The following is a 23,212-nucleotide window of genomic DNA, read 5'->3' as shown; positions in this document are numbered from 1 at the left end:
GAGAATGTCACCCTTTCAGTGTCAGTACTTGTTTGTTTGTTTTTTTTTTTTTAACTGTGCTTGGCTGTACACTTTGTGTAATCTTTGGCATCTATGCTGCCGTAATACTGCTTTACATCTTAAAGTAATGGATTTTATTCTAAACTTGTAATTCAGAGAAATAATATATATTTGCAACCATCTGAATTAGTTTCTGAGGAGAATATATGTTATTCTCATATCTGTCAACAATGTCTGTCTGAATTAGTATTGCTAAAAATATCAGCTACTTAATGGACAAAGAACTTGCATATTGAACTCAGTCCGATTTATAATTTTTATAATTTTGGCTCTACTGTTAATTAGTTTTATAACTTTAGGCAAATGGCTTTTTATTTTTTTTTTTTTTGCGTCAACTGCCTTATTAATAACAGGGAATTTCAATTTTCTGATTGTTACCAGTTAGGATGTTTTCTAGCATTAAGGATTTTCTTCTAAAATAAAGTAATTCTTAAAGGCAGGTGACACAGCACTTGGTACAGAGTAAACATATATGTTGATTTTAAGTTCATTTTAGTTTGAAATGATTATAACTTGGATGCCTACTCATGTGCCCAACATATTAAGATTCATCAGGAATACAAAAATAAAATACTTAAACACTATGGAATCTATGGCTTTGAATAAAGGACCATACACAGAACTAAGTAGCAGCACAGAGTAAGTAGAGATTTTAAAGCCCATAGCATAGTATCTGTAATATAGTAAAATCTCAGTAAGTGTTAGCTACTGATATTTGGTACTCTCTGATTTCTGTATGTGATTGAAGATCAGTGGAGATATAGGTGAAAGGCTAAAGTAGAAATTGGAAATTAGTCATTCCCGTCTTTGAACACTGACTGCTATGTGTGTTTGGGTTTTGTTTTTTTTTTTTAAAGGAAGCAAGATATTCTCTGAACTTGTAATTCAGAGAAATAATATATATTTGCAACCATCTAAATTAGTTTCTGAGGAGAATATATGTTATTCTCATATCTGTCAACAATGTCTGTCTGAATTAGTATTGCTAAAAATATCAGCTACTTAAGAATTCAAGTGAATTCTCATTGACACATTTTTTTTGAAATTCTCTATGGGTAGAGAGACTTTGGTGGTAAAGTGAATAATTTGGTCCTCTACATAGGATAGAAAGTCATCTCGGACATACATTACTTGCGCATATGCATGCACACGTGTGCATGTTTATGAATATGTGGCTTCCATACCTGAAATACAAACCAAATTTTTACAGTTTGATATTTTCCTTCTTAAAGTATCTTGGTATGTTAAGTTATAAGTACAGGTCTAAGTAAGAAAAATAGGAACTGGATGTGGAGAGAATAGTAGTAAGATTTAAAATAGATGGGACTGGGTCATTGGTATTCAACAATGATGAGTTTGCATTCTTACCCGGATAATGTAGTAGTTGTGGTTCCGAAGTCAGTCAGTCTGCCCAGGTTTAAATTCTGTTGTTTCCCATTATTAACCAGGTAAGCTAAAACATGATGCTAACCTCTGAGTTATTTTCCTCATTTATAAAATTGGGTTAATAATAGTGCCTACTTTATAGGGTTTAATTGATGGTTAATTGAGATATAATTTGTAATGTTCAGCACAATACCTGGCCCCAAAAATATTAGCTGATGCTGTTGGTAATAAGAGCTTTGAGACTACATCTATTAATAGCTACCAGAATCCAGATAGACTGTTACACATGTAAAATTGACTGGTTTCATAGTTCTTGGAGTAACCTGCCAGCTTTGTTCTAAGTGAAATAAAACTGTGGGGGTATTTCTCTTATTTCAGTTATATAAGCATAAGTAGATTGAATAGGATAATGGAAGATAGAAAGTTTTTCACTGAATTCATAAATGAGGTACTTTTATGAACCACTAAAAATGAATTTAATAGTACATTACTTGTATCACTTTTCTTTTTGGTCACTTATTTTCCCATGATATGTTTTTTGCCTTGAAGTATGTTTCAAAGGCAAAACAAAAGACATTTAAGAAAATAGAAATGGAAAAAAAAAAATAGAAATGGGGGCACCTGGGTGGCTCAGTGGGTTGAGCCGCTGCCTTCGGCTCGGGTCATGATCTCAGGGTCCTGGGATCGAGTCCCGCATCGGGCTCTCTGCTCAGCGGAGAGCCTGCTTCCCTTTCTCTCTCTCTGCCTGCCTCTCCATCTACTTGTGATTTCTCTCTGTCAAATAAATAAATAAAATCTTTAAAAAAAAAAAAAAGAAAATAGAAATGAAGAAGGATAGTTTAGAAATAGCTTTTTTCCCCTTCTCCTGGAAAATAACAGTGATAATTCAAATTTTACTTAGAGAATGCCAGCATTTCATTGTCAATATTTGATGAGATGATATAGAATTCAGTTAAAATATTGAATGTAATAAATTTATAGTAAATAATAATTTTGCTGATAGTGGATTTAGTAAGAAATGTTATCTTTTTAGTATAATCTATAAAAATATTAGAAGTTATTTATCTCTTTTTAGTAATATTTCGATTTGAGGAAAGGGTTTGTTTGGAATTATTGTTTAAGCAATATTTTAAATTTGGCTTAATACTGAATTTAAATTTATTAAATAAATATTTATTTGAATTTCAATGTATTAAATTTAAATTTGGTTATTTTCTATATCGAGTAAGGTCATATATCCTTAAAATGCATGGATTATCTAGTCTTATAATTCAAAGAAAGTCTGCTCATTTTTTTTTTTTAAAGATTTTATTTATTTATTTGTTAGAGATAGAGAGAATGCAAGCACAGGCAGACAGAGCAGCAGGCAGAGGCAGAGGGAGAAGCAGGCTCCCTTCCAAGCAAGGAGCCCGATGTGGGACTCGATCCCAGGACACTGGGATCATGACCTGAGCCAAAGGCAGCTGCTTAACCCACTGAGCCACCCAAGGCGTCCCAGAAAGTCTGCTCATTTTTAATAATAATAACCATTACGAGGCTGTTACTATAGGCTGGGGACTTTAATAAGTATTCAAAATAGATTATTTACTTGTATTAATATCACTCACATATGGTGTTACAATGCTGTATTTTATTTACAGCCATTTCAAATAATATGAAATAAGTTCTCTTCCTTGGATTGTAACCTTTAATGTCTTTGTTGTACAAATATTGTGCTTCAATATTATGTGGGCTAATTGCAAAATTTCTGATTTGTGATATTTAAATATGTATTTTCATTTTCCATGAGCTTAAGAGTCTTAAGTATTATATTGATTGACAATTGTTTTCTTTATTGCAGAACTGTAAGAGTAAATGGGTCCAGTAATTGGAATGACTCCAGAAAAGAGAGCTGAAACTCCAGGAGCTGAAAAGGTTGCAGGATTAAGCCAGATTTACAAAATGGGAAGCTTGCCTGAAGCTGTTGATGCTGCCAGGCCAAAGGCCACTGTAGTGGACAGTGAGTCAGCAGATGATGAACTCACAAACTTGAACTGGCTTCATGAAAGTACTAATCTTCTAACAAACTTCAGCTTTGGAAGTGAGGGTCTTCCAATCGTTAGTCCATTGTATGACATAGAGGGAGATGATGTGCCATCCTTAGGACCATCTTGCTATCAGAACCCAGAAAAAAAATCAGCAACTGCAAAACCCCCATACTCCTTTAGTCTTCTCATTTACATGGCTATTGAACACTCTCCAAATAAATGTTTGCCTGTCAAAGAAATTTATAGCTGGATTTTGGACCGCTTCCCATATTTTGCTACTGCACCAACAGGCTGGAAGAATTCTGTCCGACATAATCTGTCCCTGAATAAATGTTTTCAAAAAGTGGAAAGAAGCCATGGCAAGGTCAGTGTTTATGAACATTGCTGTATTTAGGGAGGATGGGGGAGAATTAACTTCGAGACCTTAAAATATGGGGAAACTAAAGGAAGACAAAAAATTGTCAACTCATAATTACTTCAGTTTAAGCCTAATTATATTCATCACTTGCTTTCATTGAGATGTTTTTAAATTTCTTAAATATTGATATAAATCTAACAATTTCAGTCTACTATATGACATAAATTAGTTTTCTACTGTTCTAATTTTCTATGCTTAGTTTCTATAGTGTTCTGCCACTCTCAGTATGTTATTTATTCAGTATGACAGTCTCAGACTTATAATTGGAATGTAGACCATTTACATTAATGTAATGAATATGGTTGGCTATAAATCTGTCATTGTGCTATTTTTTGTTTGTTCTATTCTTTTCTTCCACTTTTCCCATCTTTTTAAGGATTGAGTATTATTTTTGTGATTCACTCTTATCTCTACAATTGGCTTATCAGCTATTCCCTTTTTGGGGGCTGCTGGTGATGGTGATGGTTGCTCTATACTTTCCAGTATTTAATTTATCACATTTATCTTCAAAAAATATCATTATACTATTTTTTATAGTTGTTTTGTTTTGTTTTGTTTTTTTGACAGAGATCACAAGTAGGCAGAGAGAGAGGAAGGGAAGCAGGCTCCCTGTCAAGCAAAGAGCCCGATGCAGGGCTCGATCCCAGGACCCCGGGATCATGACCTGAGCCGAAGGCAGAGGCTTTAACACACTGAGCCACACAGGCACCCCTCATCATTATACTATTATACCACTTATTATATGGCTTTACACAAAAAAAGTTGACTAATCCTGATGTTATGTTATCAGGATCAATTCCTTTTTCGTGGATAAGTATATGTAATATTTCTTATAGTTGAAATCTAGCAATGAATTTATAAGAATCTTTTTGTGGATGTTAAGAAATTTTTTTTTTCTTGAAGTATTTTAAAGATGGTACTGTCTTGTGTTCTGGCGTATACAGTGTCTGATAAGAAGTCTGCAGCCATTCTTATCTTTGTTGCTCTGTGATGTTTCTTCTTTTTCTTTTTCTGTCTGACTTCCAAGACTTTTCTCTTTATGTCATTATTTCAGCAGGTTGGCTGTGGTGCACCAAGGTGTGTGTTTATTTTTATCCTGCTTTGGTTTTTTGGAGGTTCTTGGATCTGTGATTTGTTGTCATTTATTTAATTTAGAAAAGTTTTGCTCATTAGCTATTCAGATATTTCTGTGGCTCACTTCCCACTTCTGGGACTCCAAGTAAAAATATGTTAGACCTTTGCTATTGTCTCACCTCTTAGTTGCTCTGCCCTAGTTTCTAGTCTTTTGTCTTTTTGTTTCAGTTTGGATCATTTCTTTCAATCTTTTTTGGTTTAGTCTTCCCTCTCATATGTTTATTCTGTTGATAAACCTGATAAAGGACTTCTACATATTTATCATCTGTAGCTTGTTCATTTGCCTTTTTTTTGTTTGGCAGCAAAGCAGGGTTTATTGAGTGATAATAAAGTGATAATACAAAGGTCCCAAAGAGGGAGGGAGGGAACTCAAGAGGTTGCCCTTCATTTGCCTTTTTAAAAGTAGTCTCCATCTTTCTGCTAAAATTTCCCACCAGACCCATAAATATATTAATTATAAGTAGGGTTTCTGTCTAATAATTTTAATATCTCCTCCATCTCTGGGTCTGATTTTGTTGACTGTTTTATCCTGTTCTCTGTGTGTTTCATAATTTTGGATTAAATGTCAAACATTGTAAAAGAATGGTAGAGACTTCGGTAGATAATATTTCTGTCCAGAAATAAACATGCCTCTACTTTTGTCAGGTTGTTAGAGTGAAACAGGTATATGTCAATTTAGGTAATAACTGGGCTAGATTTAGCTTTTGTGGTTGTCGTAGTTATCTTCCGAGTACCAAAGTCTTCAAATTCATGCAGAGATGGACTGCTAATACTTGGGCTTAATGTGAGTCCTGGAGTGTCAGATGATTTTTCTTAGCATTTCTGCTCTACCTTGATCTTTCAGCTTGTGATACACTTGGGGGCAAGAAGGGAATTACATATTTTGCTCTGTGCTCTTGCCCCTCCCACAGCAATTGCTGTTACTTGGTATGAGGCTCTTGGGGTAGGAACATGAGTTTCTTGACTTTTTTGCTCTAGTTTTAGTATTAAGCAGGCTTTGTATGCCTGTGTCTCAAAAGTAGGACTTTCCTTTTCTTCCCTTGGAGCAGACAGCCTCTCCCATCTACTCAGAGTGAAGTCTAGTGGTGGCTTCTTCATGTGGCTAGTGGTTGGCATATTGGACAGTATAGATACATGATATTCCTGTCATTGTAGAAAGTCTTATTGGACAGCATTGCTCCAGAGCTCGGGCCAGTTTCCTGCTCATTCATTTCAAGGTAAATAAACTCTGCCTAGTATCAATGAGAGGTCCTGGTACAAGTAAGTTACCATTCCTTTCTCAGGGCAGCAGATCTCTGCTTTGTATCATCTGGGCATGAGCGGATTTCCTGCCCCTTACCTAATGACACATGGCCATTGCCTAGTGTCACTAAAGTGTGAGGATAGTCGAGTGTTGTATTTTTCTCCAGCAATAACCATCCCTTATCTAGAACTGGGGTGAGGAGGGTGTTTTGCCTGTCTCTGAGTGGCAGAGTGGCAGACAGCTTTTGCTTCATAGCGGAGCTTTGTCCAGTATGTAAGGCAGATTGTGTTCCTCTCCCACAGTGACATCGGATCTCATCTTATGGGCATGTAAAGCCCAGAATATGGATGAAGTTTGCCTGATATCCTTGTTCAGCCTTAAATCTTAGTATATTCTGCACATCCATCACCATCTCCGTGGATGTCACTGTTAGGTCTCTTGTCCTGTCTAAAGTCTTCCTATGGAGCACTGGATGGAGGCCTATAGAAAAATGCTGGCTAATAGATGCAGACCTTTTTATATGGGAATGGCAAGGATGCTAAATTATCTTGCTAGCTCACATTTGGGTTTTAAAAATTTGTTGTTGTTTGAACATTTTATGTATTTATTTATTTATTCTTGAGAGAGAGATCATGGCAGAGATAGTGAGAGAGAGCACTAACAGGAGGAGGAGGGAGGAGAGGAAGAAGCAGGCTCTCTGCTGAGCAGGGAGCCAGCTCCGGGGTTGATCCTGGAACCCTGGGACCATGACCTGAGCTGAAGACAGACACTTACCTGACTGAGCCACCCAGGTGCCCTGCTTTTAAGAATTTGTTAAAATGAAAAAAAAAAACGTTAAAATTTAAGTCTTTTTTTTTTTTTTTGGAATTTTATTTATTTATTTGGCAGAGAGAACACAAGTGGGGTGAATGGGAGAGGGAGAAGCAGGCTTCCTGCCAAGCAGAGAGCCCGAAGCCCAATGTGGGGCTTGATCCCAGGATCCTGGGATCATGACCTGAGCTGAAGGCAGACGCTTAACAACTGAGCCACTCAGGTGCCCCATGGTTTTTGTTTTTGTTTTTAACCTTACTTTATGACAGCCACTATTTCTGTGCTCTCCCAAAGGTAAAACAGTTCATGTATTCCATCTCTCCTAACAGAGGCCTGTCACACTTTAGAATTTAGTTCTTTCTGTTGTCTGTGGCCTTAGCTCTCAGATGAGCTCATAAAATACTACGATTTTATGGATTATTTTGTTTTTTTCTTGTTAGGCTGGGAACAATGTTCTCTAATGGCTTTCTGTCCCCCAAGTGGTAGCAGAACTCTCCTATTCTTATTTTGAATAAAAATTATGAGCAAGTAGGTATGTTTTAAAGTGACTGAAGGATTTTTCTAAGATAGTGCTGTTCAAGTTTAAGTGTATACACTGATATCTGGGGCTTTTGTTAAAATGCAGATTCTGACTCAGGAAATCTAGAGTGGAGATGAGGCTTTCTTTTCTAACAGGTGCCCCATTGATCCTGGTGCCATTAGTCCATGAGTAGCAAGACATTAGGATATATCATCATCCATCATCATCTTACAGCTAACTTAAGGAGGTTGCATTAGTTATCTTTCATAACATATTGCTATCTAACAGATTGTCTACTGCACATGGGATATTTATGAAGACCAACTAAGTGTTAGGCCATTAAAAAAGCCTCAGTAATGTCAAAGGATCAATCTCTGTCATAGCGTCCAAGAGGCCTCCAGATGAGCCCTACCTTCCGCTATTCCTGCCCTTGTAGAATTCCCTTCAGTAATGAATAGGGTGGACCTATATAACCACGAGGATATTGTGGAAATGATGCATCATGCCTTTTGAGGCTTGGTCATAAAAAGCACTATAGCTTCCATCTTGGGCTCTTGGATAACTAGCTATAGGGGAAGCCAGATGCCATATCATAAGGACATTTAAGCAGCCTTATGGAGAGGCTTATGTGTCAAGGAAATATGGCCTTCTGCCAACAGTCATGTGAATAAGCCGTCTTGGAAGCAGATTCCCCCAGCCTTTCAGATGACTAAAAGTTTTAGGAATGTTGGACATGTTCTCTCCAACATGTATTATTAGAACTTATTTTGAATTATATTACTTCTTTATTTTCTAGTTTTAGACCTGTTGTGTTTATGCTTATGTTGGGGCCTAGAACTGGAACTGTCTACTAGGTACTTAGAAATATGGTGCAGGAATAGTGGTAATATTAGATTAAAGTCCTAAATTTGGAAGTCATCAGCACTGATTTTTCAGCTGACAAATCTGAAACTGAACTAAACAACTGAAACAACTGAAAAATTCAGTTGTAGGAGGGTAAGTTTAAGTGTGAATGAGCAACAGCATTAAATGTTGCAGAAATCTTGAAATGATTGGTTAAGAAGTGATTGAGACAACTAGCTGCCAACAGATTAGGATTCAAAATATGGTGTGCTGGTATATGTGGGGTAGGGATTGAGTAGGGGTGAGGATATAGCTTTTATAGATTTTCACAGTATAAATATTTCTATCATGGCCAGTTTCAAACTATTAGCATTCCGTCATTAAATGTGAAGTTGATTGGAGATGTTTACAATGAGCAGTACACACTGTGTATAAAGAATTCATCTAATTCAATAAGAGAAAGAAAATTAATTAAAAAATGGATAAGAATATGAACAGGCAGTTAGAGGAGGAAATACAAATGGCCAATAAGCATGCAGAGATGTTCATCCTCACTAGTAATCAAGGACATACAAATTAAAAGAACCCACAAAAATAGTTGTACCCCATGAGAATGCAAAAATTTTAAGTGCTTGATAATATCAATTTAGATAAGAATGGGAGAAATTATACCAGCATTTTCATACCACTAATAAGAGTGTAAATTAGTATGACCATTTTTCGGGGTACCTTGGCTACAATTATTAAAATTAGAAATGTGCATATCTTTTGATCTAGTGGATTAGATTCTGATTTCTCCCCTAGAGTAATATTCATAGTTGCATACAAGGAGGTATATATCCACTGTGGTATTGTTTGTAATAAAAATTGCAAATAATATGTCCAGTGTAGTTTAATTTGTGGTAGTGATCAAAAGGGATTTGTTTTTATCCTCAATTTTTAAATGTGTGCATTATTTACATGATTAACCTGAGCATTTTTAAATGCTCAGAGAAAGAAAGAAATTAAAGAAGTGAGAGTTAGCGAACAAGAAAGCATCCAGTCCAGAGTACAGGGAGAGTATGATAAAGAGGAAGAAATTATCTTAGGAGATAATAAAAAATATGAGGATAAATATAGAAATTGTAATATATTGGGATAAAAATTAGTCAGCAATTACAACAGGTCAGGGTAGGAGGAAAGAAACTGGCAGAATCAATAGCCACTCTGCTTAAATGTCTGAAGTTTGGACAGAAAATGATACATTCAGGTAGAACTGGGGTTGCTTGTGGGTTTGTTGTGAGTTTTTTTGTTGTTTTTTTTTTTAGTTTATGAAATACTTCTAGAATCAGTGTTTCAGAATAATAGTACTTCTCTTGTAATCTGCAGAAGGCAAGTAAGTTATACTTTGAATAAATGTTGGAATTGAATTTGGCAACCTTGCCAGCCTTTTATGATGAATATCTCTTATCTATAGGTGATAATCTTTAAAAAAATGGCAAGATGGCAAGGTCTGGTTCAAACTACAAAGTGGTAATGATACGCAGCCAGTTGGATAACTGCTGATTAGATTTTCTCCCCTATCATCCATACCATAGTTATTACTCTGAATAGACAGATCTAAAAATCTTGGCTTGGTATTTATCTATCTCAGTATTTTAAAATAATAGTAGTTAGACATTGTCTTTTTTTGTTTGTTTTGCTTTGGGTTTCATGTTTTAAATATTTAAACATCCAGGTCTTATATCTACTTCTCTTAATTTTTATAAAGCCAAACCAAGACACTATAACTGTGAGACTTGAGCTGGGAAACATAAAATTAGAAATTTTGCTTGGGTTAGTACAGTTTTAGTCTGTACATTTGCATAGTGATGACTTGCTTCAATAGCTGAATTCCAGGAAAAGAAGTCATGCCAACCACTATAAAAGTTCATGCTTTAAGCTCAAACTTATGAATGCCCTTTTTAATCAGCTAATTCTTTTTAATTCAGTCATTCTAAAAACCACAGAAAAGATAGTTGGGGAGAAACTGTTAAAATATACAAGGCAAATACATAAAAACATTTCGGGAATAGTGAATATTATTTGCCTTTTCTCCTAAACTGTTCTTTACAACCAATCTTAAGATCTTTTTAAAGTTCATTTCTTAGTATATTCCTTGTTTCTTAAAAACCTTCAGTGGTTCTCTACCAAATAAGTCCAGAAGCCTTGTAATTCCAAAATGCAAAATAGTGAATGAGAGAATGCACATTTCCTGTTTCCATTGCACAGATTTATTTTGTTTTAGGCACATTTAGTTTAAAACAATACCTAATGTCTAAAACTCTTCATTATTTGTGTTCTGTCGTCTAAGCACAATAATAAAGGGGCAAGGTTTTTAAGTGAGAGTTAGTTTAAAATAAATTCCTCTTTGCTGAAGACTCTAAAACATAGTGTTAGCAAATACATAATTTTATCTCTTGTTACTGATAGTTTGTGAACAGACCCAAGTGGAAGGAAATGCTGCCATGGTAACATAACCAGACTGTTATTTGGAGACCTTACTCAAGATACTTAACTGCCCTGAACAGCAGGTTTTCGGTACTAGTTCTTCCAATTTACTATTTCAAAGAAATAGCAATTCTACTATGATCAAAACAATTTGTAATTCTCACAATAGAATTTAAAAAGTACACTCTTGAACCAGTTTCTAGGAGTGTCATTCAGGAATACTAAGATAGAACATGGCTAGAATTGTTAAAATAATTATCTTAGTCATTATATGAAAAATAATATACCTATCTTTTCTATATGAAACTGAAGTGGGTTGGGCAAAGGATGTTGTGGCTGGTAATGTTTTGTTTTTTTTTTTTTTTTTTTTTGTGTTCACCAAGTGGCTGGTAATGTTTTAAAGTTTTATTTCCCTAAGCCAACTGACAGAAAACATACCTAATTTAAGTAACTTCATCCAAAAATACATTTGTAAAATTTAACTTCCTTTAAAAAACAAATCAAAATTTCAAATACTTACTTAGTATATAGTTCATATGATAGATATTTTGCTGCTGAAGGCCAGAAAAAAGTTTCACCTAATAGTATGGTATGTTTCTTTTTATATTACAGCATAATATGACAGCTATGGCTTTTCTTTTATGATATATTTAGGTTGCTAGGATGTTAAAAACTGCTTACACTGATAGCATACTTTTTCTAAAACAAGAGCGGTTTTCCTTTCTAAATTTAGTTTATTTCTTGTTCTTTATTACCTTTTATCTCTTTCTTAGAATTAATTGATTTTGTTCATATTTTTCATTTTTCAAAGCTCCATCTTAGAGGTAAAGGAGTAGGAATATGCTGCTACTGAACCATATAAACTTGGAGCACATTGGTGGCTCAGTCCATTAAACAGCCGACTCTTGATTTTTGGCTCAGGGTCCTTGGCACTCAGTGGAAAGTTATGTTCCGGATTCTCTCTCCTCTGGCCCCTCCCCACTTACTCACTTGAGCTTTCCCTGAATAAATCTTTTTAAAAAGCAAAACAAAACAAAAAACTACAAAAAAACAACAACAACAAAAAATCGACAACAGAGACCTGGGTGGTTCAGTCAGTTAAGTTACTGCCTTCGGCTCAGGTCATGATCCCAGGGTCCTGGGATTGATCCACATGTCAGGCTGCCTGTTCATCCAGGAGCCTGCTTCTCTCTCTCCGTGCTCGTGTTCTATCTCTTGTTCACTCTCTCTCTCTGTCAAATAAATAAAAATCTTAAAAAAATAAACAAACATATAAACTCTAACCTTATGCCAATTTCAGAATAACCCCCAGAAATAGGTAAGTATCCATTTATTTTGCAGCTCTATATCACTTACACATAAATTACCTTGTTTTTGTTGTTCTTGTTTAAAGATTTTATTTATTTATTTGACAGAGAGAGTATGCACAAGCAGGGGGAGTGGCAGGGAGGAGAGAAAGAAACAGGTTCCCTGCTAAGCAAGAAGCCTAATGCTTGGCTCTATCCCCTGATCCTAGGGTCCTGGAATCCCTGGGATTATGACCTGAACCAAAGGCATGCTGACTGAGCCACCCAGGTGTCCAGAATTACCTTATTTGAATCTAATCAAAACTTAGTGAAGTGGGATGCCTGGATGGCTCTGTTGGTTAAGCAGCTGCCTTCAGTTCAGGTCATGATCCCAGCGTCATGGGATGGAGTCCCACATCGGGCTCCTTGCTCGGCAGGGAGCCTGCTTCTCCCTCTGACTCTGCCTGCCACTCTGTCTGCCTGTGCTCGCTCTCTCTCTCTCTCTCTCTGACAAATAAATAAAACAAAACAAAAATAAATATATATATAAATATTCAAAAATAAAAATATATAATATATATTATTTATATATTATATAATATATTATTTATATTATATTATTTTTGTTTTGTTTTATTTATTTTATATTATTTATATTATATTTTATTTAAATAATATATAATATAAATAAAATATAAATAAAAAATAAATTAATTGAAAAATAAACAAAAAACCTTAGTGAAGTGGACTGGTTTCTTTTTTAATTTTGTGAATAAAATATGAATAAGAACGCTGACTCTTACAGATTACAGGATTTGTCCAGTATCACATAAGCAATGATTAGGACCTGTTTTTATACCAGTGGAAATATTCTTATATTATGCTATTGTGCTGTAATAACTATGATAAAAGAGCCTCAATAATAGAATAATATTGCCTTGAAAAAGAGTTTGGGAAATGGAAGCACTCAAATTCATCACGTTAAATCTTAAGCAATCGTAATAGCTTACATCGTATAGAATTTTATATGAACAAAAAGGAACCAGGGAAATAGAACACACATAAATTTTATTGTTGTCCAAGTAATTCTTAATGAATTGTGAAGTTTAATTAAAATTTTAAGAAAGGATTTTTGAAGTAGAAAAAGTATAATATAAAACAAAAATTAACAGTTTGGATCTCACTAATCTTATGAGTTCTGAGGAAGTTTTGTATATCACATGGTAGGAGAGGAGGAAAGTTATACCTTATAGTTGGTTTTTAGTATTTGTAGAGAAAAAGAAAAAAAATCAATTGTTAAAATGTAATGCCAATATCTGGTGGAATAGAAACAGAAAAACAAATTTGCATGCTATTAGACTGGAGGGAACAAGGAATTGTTTTTGAACTACTAAGAAAATGACATATATCAACAGCAGCAGCCAGTGTTTATTGAGTGTTTATTGTCTGTCAGTGCTCTAAGCACTTTATGTGAATTAACTCTTATAATACAGTAATTCTTAAAGTGAAGTAGGTATTATTTTTAATATAGTTCTATTTTGAGTATATTAATACATAGGAAACAAACACATTTTTCTGAAGATTACACAGCTCTTAAGTGACAGCCAGGATTCCCAAGGAGGCAAAATTGCTTTTAGGTTCATACTCTTAACCACTGTACAAGTAGTGTTTAGCTCTGGAGAAGTGAGAAGAGATTGAGTTTGGATTTCCTTGCATGGCTGTGGATTCTGTATGTAGGCTGTGTATGGATATGGTATATGTGCTAGGATATACTTATAGTCCAGGTTCTTTTCAGGATGTGCAGTTAGGGATGTTCAGCTAAGGAGGTAGAAAAGGTTTATCCTGAAGGAAGAAAGAGTTAGCAGGTGATAGGTATCACAGCTCCTAAAGTTCTTCAGTCATTTCCTTTGACTACCTCAACTAGGGTGTGTAGCATATTGATGGGGTTTTTTTAGAATACTCTCTTGATTTATCAGTTCCATTCTTTTCCTGATTTCCAGTTTATTTTTTTATTTTATTAAGATTTTATTTATTTATTTGACAGAGAGAGATCACAAGTAGGCAGAGAGGCAGGCAGAGAGAGAGGGGGGGAAATGGGCTCCCTGCTGAGCAGAGAGCCCGATGCAGGGCTTGATCCCAGGACCCATCAAGGCCTGAGAAGCTTTAACCCACTGAGCCACCCAGGCACCCCACCTGATTTCCAGTTTAACAATTTATCATATTTCATATGATATATTTACATTATATAAATTATATAATTTTCTCTCCCCACCTAATTTTCTCTCTCCCCTTTTCCAGATATGCTAAAAGTATCTAAATATTTCAGATATTTCAGTTGTTTAAGAATGAAAATAGACACCTGGGTGGCTCAGTTGGTAAGTGTCTTGACTCTTGGTTTCAGCTGAGGTCAAAGTCTCAGGGTCATAAGATGCAGCCGCCAGGAGAGCCCCACACCCAGTGGGGAGTCTGCTTGAGATTCTCTCTCCCTCTTCCCCTCGTGTGCACATGTGCTCTCTCTCTCTCTCTCTCTCTCATAAATAAAGAAGTCTTTTGAAAAATGAATGAAAGTGGATATAAATTTGCCTTTGGCTACATTCTCTTAGTTTTCATATAACTGTTTATACCCTTTATTTACCAGATAATCTATAATTGTAGTTTGGGTATCTTTTTAATCTGAGAGAATTATAAATTTCCAAGTGGTCATAGAATCTTGTTTTGGGGATTTTTTTTTTTTTTTTTTTTGTGCTGGACTCTTAAAATTGTGAACTTTAAGAGGGAATTTATTTTTCTTTATGACCTAATCAATGTTTGTAGCTTTTTCCATTAATATTGGGAAAGTATATTCTACCAGCATTGATTAATTACATCAGTTTTTCTCATAAGTGTTCCACAGAACACTAGCTTCCTCAAATACTACCTGGGATAAGGAGGTTCTGATCAGATAACTTTAGGAAACCATATAAAACAGGTATAATGATAGCAAGACTATTTAGATCCCTTAACCTACTGGTATATGGTGTGACCTTCTAAGAAGAAGGGGAAGTAAAATGTGCAGCATTCTTCAAACCTATTTGAGGGAGTCAGTAGCTCATAGCCTGGCCTTCTCCCCTGCGTGTTACATAATACTAGTGAGGTTTTCCATGTATCTTGTCCTCTTGCTGTTCCTTCAATAGTGAGGAAACTGTGGATCACACAAGCGAGTCTTTCAGGCCCCTTCCATTTGAAATTTAGCAGGCATTTTTTTTTTAATTTAAGATTTTATTTATTTAGTTGAGAGAGGGGAGAGACAGAGATAGCAAGAGAGACCAGGAGCTGGGAGGAGAGGGACAAGCGGGCTCCCCACCGGGCAGGGAGCCAGACATGGGCCTGGATCCCAGGACCACAGGATCAGGACCCGAGCCGAAGGCAGATGCTCAACCACCTGAGCCACCCAGACACCCCAAGCAGGCACTCTTTTGTTAACAGTTTCTCTAGTTTCTAGTAATCATAAAAATTCCATAATTTTTAGATTCTCTTGATTATTTCAGTGGAATCTGGGTTTGTGTGCTCATTGCCACATTATCTAAAAGTCCCTCAAATGTTGTAACTTAATCATCTTACACAAAGATTCTTCCTTCCTCTTTGTTATCTTTTACAGGAGTCTTTTCCATACCCCAGTTGTTGATTTACCCCTCTTTGAGACGTTTGCTATGCTTTTCATGAAACCATTTGCCTTTTTTTTTAAGAGTTTATTTATTCATTTAGAGAGTGAGTGTACAAGTAACTGAGCACAGGAAGGGGCAGAGGGGAAAGGGAGAGAATCTCTAGCAGACTTGCACCTAGTGCAGAGCTGGATGCTGGACTCGGTCCCACAACCCTGAGTTCCACACCCAAGCTGAAATCAAGAGTTGGTTGTTGAACTTACTGAGCCACCCAGGAACCCTTGAAATCATTTGCTTTTGAAAATTAAACTTACCTTAAATGAGAACTTAAGCAGTACTGTTAATGCCATTAAAAAAAATTGTTTTTTGCTATATCACTTGATCTCATACTGCTTATCACTTTGGGGGAATGATGCTGCACAGAAAGCTTAATTTTTCCTTTTCTTTCTGGTTTTTCTATAACAGTAAGGTAATAGCTTGTATTTGTTACATCTTACTATGTGGAAGACCACATTGTACAGCTCTCCATGCTGTTCACTGTACATCTTGGGGTTGTACCATTCTCACAGACTATGAAGTGGTTGGCATGTTCTGTGGCCATATGTGCCAGTCACCATGCAGAGTGCTTTAGGCATAATTTAATCCGCAGGACAGCCCTGTGAGATAGGTAGTGTTCTCATCCCTACTTCCCAGTAGAAGGAGTAGTAGCCTGGAGAAATAGAGGTTGATTAACTTTTAAGATCACACAATAGGTAAATAACAGAGCTGGAGATAAGAACCCAGATAGCTGCTTCCAGGGCCTTTGAACTACAATGTATTTACAGCCGTCTCTCTTTTTTTTTTTTTTTTTTAAGATTTTATTTCTTTATTTGACACAGAGAGCACAGGTAGGCAGAGCAGCAGGCAGAGAGAGAGGGAGAAGCAGGCTGTGCACTGAACAGGGAGCCCGATGTGGGGCTCGAGCCCAGGATCCCAGGATCCCAGGATCATGATCTGAGCTGAAGGCAACTGCTTAACTGACTGAACCACTCAGGCACCCACCCACCCCCTTTTTTAAAAAAGATCTTTACTTAGCTATTTGACAGAGATCACAAGTAGACGGTGGGGGCGGGGGCAGGCTCCCTGCTGAGGAGGGAGCCCCAAGCAGGGCTTGATCCCAGGACCCTGAGATCATGACCTGAGCTGAAGGCAGAGGCTTTAACCCACTGAGCCACCCAGGTGCCCCTACAGCAGTCTTAATTCAACCTTTGCATTGTACTCAAAAGGGTACTATAGGGTTCTTTTTTCCCCACATACATTTAGTAAAAACATTCAAGCACTGGTTGTGTATGTCTTAAAGTTGCAGGTTAATAATTCTTATGTATTTTATTTTAGGTTAATGGGAAAGGTTCCTTATGGTGTGTTGATCCAGAATATAAACCCAACCTTATGCAGGCACTGAAGAAGCAACCTTTTTCCTCAGCATTGACATTTTATACCCCTCCTGCATCTCCACAAAGGTACAGGATCTTCCATATAAGTGTCAGTGGTGACTTATAAGATTTCATTGTATGACATGAAAAAAACCTAACAAAGTTGTATGGTTTGGGGGGAGGAGGGGTTTATTGCATTGAGAATAATTTATGGGTAAGAAATTAGCCTAAGGCATTTTAACTTATAGTCTTAACTTGTGTTATTAGGAAATAGGATATTTGATATAATGATTTCAGGTACAAAAGGTTTAAATTATTTTAATTGCCTACAATACTAATGCGGACTAATGAAATGGAAAATTAAAAGTATATTTGAACTTTTTAAAATAAGATAATTAAGTTTGTCGTTATAACATTTTTATGTATATGTTTATTCCTTTTTCATTTTCTTTTTAAAAATTTTATTTATTTATTTGACAGAGAGAGAGGTCACAAGTAGGGAGACAGAGACAGAGAGAGGGGAAGCAGGCCCCCTGCTAAGCAGAGAGCCCAATGCAGGCCTCGATCCCAGGACTCTGAGATCATGACCTGAGCTGAAGGCAGAGGCTTAAGCCACTGAGCCACCCAGGCACCCTCCTTTTTCTTTTTTAAGTTGGTTTTCTTTCACAGCACATTTAATATTTGAAAATTATGTTCACAGTCTCAAATTTTTAAATGTCTGACAAGTAAAATAATGCTTTGACTTTTTTATTTGTTTTGTTTCTGCTGGTAAATGTTGTATTTCCTTAGTTCTTGTTTTTAAACTCAGTGACTCCTATTGATCTTACAGCTTTCCCATTTTAAGTGAAAGCTGAAAAAGATACTTCAAATCTGGTTTTCTTTCCATTTCCTAAAAAGCCTTCAGAATCTTTTTTTTTAATCCTCTTATGTAAATTCATTTGAAAATGCCAGATTTTGTTGAGATACTTTTGAGGGTGGTCTTATAATGGTTAAAAAGCTTTTTAATAGAATACTAGATGGAGAATTTCAAACATATATAAAAGGAGGGAGAAAACTATAACGAACTCTTCAACTGCAATAATTATCAATATTTCCATACAGTGTTTAATTTCTTAAACAATTATTAAATAACTTAGTTAATAATAATAATAAAGTTACTATTAAATAACTTTAAGTGGAGTGGCTGTAAGCTGAAATACAATAAATTAGGCTAAAGTTGAAATTAGTAATATATATCTACTCAGTGAGATCTTAAGCTTGTTTACTGGTAGATTAGAAGGATTATTGTCAGAAGAATGATTGAGTGGTTTATCTTTATGAAATGAAACCTAGAAAACTTATCAGAGTTTGTATCTTCATTGTTTGAAACTTGGTATCTTCTTGATCAGTTAATGTTGGTGCTTGTGAGATGTCGTAGTTTAAAAAAACAATTAAAATTTAGAAACTAATGGTAAGTTCTGCTTATTGTCATTTATGTGTTTTATTTAGCTATATTTTTTTTAAAGATTAAATGAGGGAATTGACACTCTTGTATACCATCAAATATGCACTTCACTGTGCCTTTCATAGGTTGCATTTTCATGATTATATCTTTTAGCTTTATCATATATTAAATAAAAATGATTTTGTGGTTTAAAAACAGATAGATAAATGACAGCATAAAGATAATTTTTGACTTTAAGACATTACCTTAATATTTCTGGAAACATTTTCTCTTTTGCATTGTTTGGCAAAATGATAGTTCCATCTAACACACCTTTGTGTAGCACTTTCATGTCATAATTGGTAGGTTGAGAAAAAGAATGAAATGTAGTATATGTAAAACTATTAATGCAAAATAGACTTATAATTTAGTTAGCAAAACAGATTTTTTATGCTTTCACAGATTTCAAAGAACAGAAGTAGTGTGTCCCAAAAATGATTTAATTTTTGGAATGAAAAAAATAAAAAATTTTTGGAATGAAAAAAAGCCAAAATGGGACACCTGGCTAGCTCAGTCAGAAGAGCATATGACTCTTGATCTCAGGGTTTTGAGTTCAAGCCCCATGCTGGGTGTAGAAATTGCTTAAAACTTAAAAAAAAAGCCTAAAGTCCTGATGATCTCTTATGACTATAGCAAGTTTAATCTGATACTGATATTTCTTAATAAAATCAGGAACTTTATCTGTTTTGCCTTATTACCATACATTCTCTTCATACATTTGTTTTGATAGGCGCTTTCATTTCTGTGGTAACACCTATATGATATCATATCAAACTTAAAAACATCCAATACAAAACCAAATAGTAACTATTATGTATCGTCTATTGTTGCAGGCATTTTAAATGCATTATTATTATTCATTACAGCAGCCCTTATGTGGGAGGTTTAATTATTCCTATTTTACAGATGAAGAAACTAAGAAATTAATTATTTTGCCTAAGAATGTCCAAATAGTTGTGATTTAATCTTGGATCTAATGCTCTTTCTGCTTTGGCAGACTGTTCCTAAACTGAATAGTATTAGCAAAGCAAACAAGATAAAAATAGTTTGTGTTTTTTATTGTATAAATTGGTCATATTTGTGACTAAGTTCTATAAAAAGTGAAACAAAGATTTGTATAAGCATATTTATCTTTATTTTTCAGTGGCTCTTTATCACCTCACTTCTTAAACTCTGTACTCAAGCAGAACCAGGTGCGAACCCTCAAAGGTATGTGTATAAAAACTTTATTTTAAATTGTAACAGCTCAGGTCAAAAATCAGGATTTGGGGTTTATTTAATACTTTTCTAATTACAAAAGTATTACGTGTTCATTGTAGAAGATTTGGAAAATAAAAACATTTATAGAAAAGAATTTAAATTTTAAGAAACAAAACTGATGAACATAGGAGAAGGGAAGGAAAAATAAAAAGGATAAAAACAGAGAGACAAACCTTAAGATACTCTTAGATCTAGAAAACAAACAGGGTAGGTGGACGGTTGGGGAGTGGAGTTGATGGGTATTAAGGAGGGCACTTGATGCTATGAGCACTGGGTGTTAAATGTTAAGTGATGAATCACTAAATTCTACCCCCAAATTAATGATAGACCATATGTTAACTAACTTGAATTTAAATAACTCCCACAAAAAAGAAACAAACTTATTACTCTTTATTATCGTCCACATTTTGTTTTAGTTTCTTTGATTCTTCTTACACCTTATACATGAGTAGATGTGTCTGCCTGCATGCACACACATACACACACACACATTTTTTTCCAAATGCTAGGCTCAAACTGTGTATACTGTTGTATATTCGTTTTTTAATTTCCTTTTGTGTATTTCTCCTTGAAAATAGGAAAATACTTCTTAGTAATACTGTCATATAGAGCTGTCTTTTCAAGCCTGTCTTAGTCTAGAATAGAGATTGGCAAAATATGCCGTGGGCCATATCTGGCCCGCCATGTGTTTTTATGTGGTCTGTGAGTTTATATTTATAAATAGTTGAAAAATAATATCTCAAGGGATGTGAAAATTTACTATAAGAACAGAGTTAAGTAGTTGCAACAGAGATCTCTGTATGGTATCCTTGTTTCTGCCTCTTCTCTGACAAAACCTAAAATACTTACTGAACCTTAACAGAAGAAGTTTGGATCAGAATGTAGTTTAGAGTATTTCTTTTATAGGTTAAGTGTGAAGAACTTTAAGGAGGGAGCAAGTTAACTTTCAGAATTTCATAGGTGACTTTTTTGAAGTATATAAAAATTCTGAATTAGTAGTTTTTTCCCCCTACTCATAATTAATATTTTAAGTTAGTGATGTAGTAACATAAGGTTTTCTAGCATTGTTGCTTTTGGGCCTAGAAACATTTCTGTGACCTTTAAAAACAGAAATCCTCAGACCAGAGGTCTTTTCTGCATATCAGATGCATTTTGGCTCTTTGGAACTACACTAAGCCAAGCCTAGGAAGCTGTGTGATGATGGTCTGTAAAAATGAGGGAGAGAAGTGGAGTGGTGTGAAAAAGCTGAAGAGAATTCTGCAAAGAAGTTAAGTGTATTGAGCGTATGTTCAGATTATGTTCTGGCTTAACATAATGCAAATATCCATTTTCTCCTTCCTGCATGGGTAGATGTGGTTTCTCTACATTTAGGCATGCAAAAACTACATATTTTTATTATCTCAATAAGTTCTGACCTTTAGTCTTTCAGGCTCCATTCATATACAGATTTTGAGAACATTTTCTTTGTGAATTCTGGGTTTATTTAAAATCTCTTCTTGCTCTTACTTCATTCTGTCCTGATTCTGCTGCTGCTTTTGGTGAGCAGACACTTCTACAGTTTTTTCTTCTGCTAGTTTTATTTTTTTAATTTTTTAAAAAAGATTTTATTTATTTATTTGGGAGAGAGAGAGAGAGAGAGAGCTGGGGGTAGGGTAGAGGGAGAGGGACAAGCAGACTCCCCACCAAGCAGGGACCCTGAAACGGGGCTCGATCCTGAGACTCCAGGATCAGGATCAAGATCTGAGTTAAAGGCAGCTGCTTAACTGACTGAGCGACCCAGGCACCCCTCTCCTGCTAGTTTTAGCCTCAGTTTTTTATAACTAGAGCATAGTAGCCCTCTCCTTCATCTAATGACTTAGACATATGGTGCGTCACCTCTCCAGTGCTGCTAATAGCTTACTTCCCTCCATCTCTATACTGGTGAGTCTTAAGCTTGGGGACATGGGGGCTTGGAGTTCCAGGTTAAAACAAATGCAGGCCTGTTGTGGAATAGAATATACAGTTCTCATGAGTTTTAGCAGAAAATACAAAACCACACAAAAACTTAAGAAAATTATATATTTAAATCAGGTTGCTTTAGGGCCTAGACTTAAGAGGAAATTTGCTTTTTCTTCTCTCAGTGCTATTTCTAGAGAAAAGTTTGGGGGAAAAAAATGCTAAATGGACTAAACATTCAACTGTTTATTCTACAAGTAATTGTTGACTTCCCACATAGTGCCAAAACAATGTGTGAGTACTTTGGGATATGCAGAGATAAAAGTGACCCAGGCCCTATTCTCAAAAACCATACAGTTTAGTTGAAAAAGGTTGGCAAGGTTATGCAGAGTACTTTGGGGAAAAAGAAAGTAAGTTGGTGGGGCGCCTGGGCGGCTCAGTGGGTTAAAACCTCTGCCTTTGGTTCAGGTCATGATCCCAGAGTCCTGGGATCGAGCCCCGAGTTGGGCTCTCTCTGCTCAGCAAGGAGCCTGCTTCCCTTCCTCTCTCTCTGCCTACTTGTGATCTCTGTCTGTCAAATAAATAAATAAAAATCTTTTTAAAAAAAAAAAAGGAAGTAAGTTGGCAAAGTAAGCTTAGAGGTAGATCAGGAAAGGCCCCTTAGAAAAGAAAGTGGTGCTTGAGCTGGACCTCAGAAGTTGGGGAAATACTTGACCTTGTTGGAGGGTATCGGCTAGGAACTGCAGGCCAGTGAGTGTGGTTGAACCCTAGGATTATAAAAGACAATTTGGCAGCATTGGCCCACTGACTGTAGATGTGATCATTTAGCATGTGCAAGCCAAATGAAGAAGTTTAAGCGAGCATTAGTCAAGTCACGGAGAACTTACTTAGCATTATGTGTTGAACTCCTTCTATATAATTACAACATTAGTTAGCATTGAGTTCCTTACTATGGTACTTTGAATGCATTATCTCATTTAGTCCTTATAATTCTTTGAGGTATTGTTACCTACTTTTACAAATAAAGTTTGGAGAAGATTGGAGTGATTAAGTAACTTTCTCAAGGCCACATCACTAGTAAAAGGCATACAAGGAATGTCTGCAGAAACTCTGATACCAGAACCTGTACTCCTACTAGGTATGAGGCACTGGGGGAGCTACTGAAGCACATTAAAGAAGGAGGCAACATTGTCAGTTTTGTGTTTTATAAAGGTCACTTAGGTGTCATTGAGTTCCAGTATTAGAATCCAGTATTAGATTTATCTCTCACTTCACAGACTCGTCT

General features: G+C 35.7%; 1 protein-coding gene across 7 annotated transcripts in view; it reads left to right on the top strand.

Moving 5' to 3' along the window:
• FOXN2 (forkhead box N2) overlaps nucleotides 1-23,212 on the top strand; it is a 67,547-nt gene that overhangs the window by 32,097 nt on the left and 12,238 nt on the right. For all 7 annotated transcript variants that reach the window (XM_082746887.1, XM_082746888.1, XM_082746885.1 and 4 more), the window contains 3 exons: nucleotides 3,287-3,837; nucleotides 17,212-17,336; nucleotides 19,877-19,941. In XM_082746887.1, coding sequence (XP_082603013.1) covers nucleotides 3,301-3,837; nucleotides 17,212-17,336; nucleotides 19,877-19,941 — 727 coding nt within the window. In that variant the 5' untranslated portion in view covers nucleotides 3,287-3,300. The remainder of the gene's footprint in view (nucleotides 1-3,286; nucleotides 3,838-17,211; nucleotides 17,337-19,876; nucleotides 19,942-23,212) is intronic.

Source organism: Mustela nivalis (assembly GCF_964662115.1).
Source record: "Mustela nivalis genome assembly, chromosome: 8".
NCBI classification, from domain to species: Eukaryota; Metazoa; Chordata; class Mammalia; order Carnivora; family Mustelidae; genus Mustela; species Mustela nivalis.
This window is presented reverse-complemented; position numbering and strand designations above follow the sequence as displayed.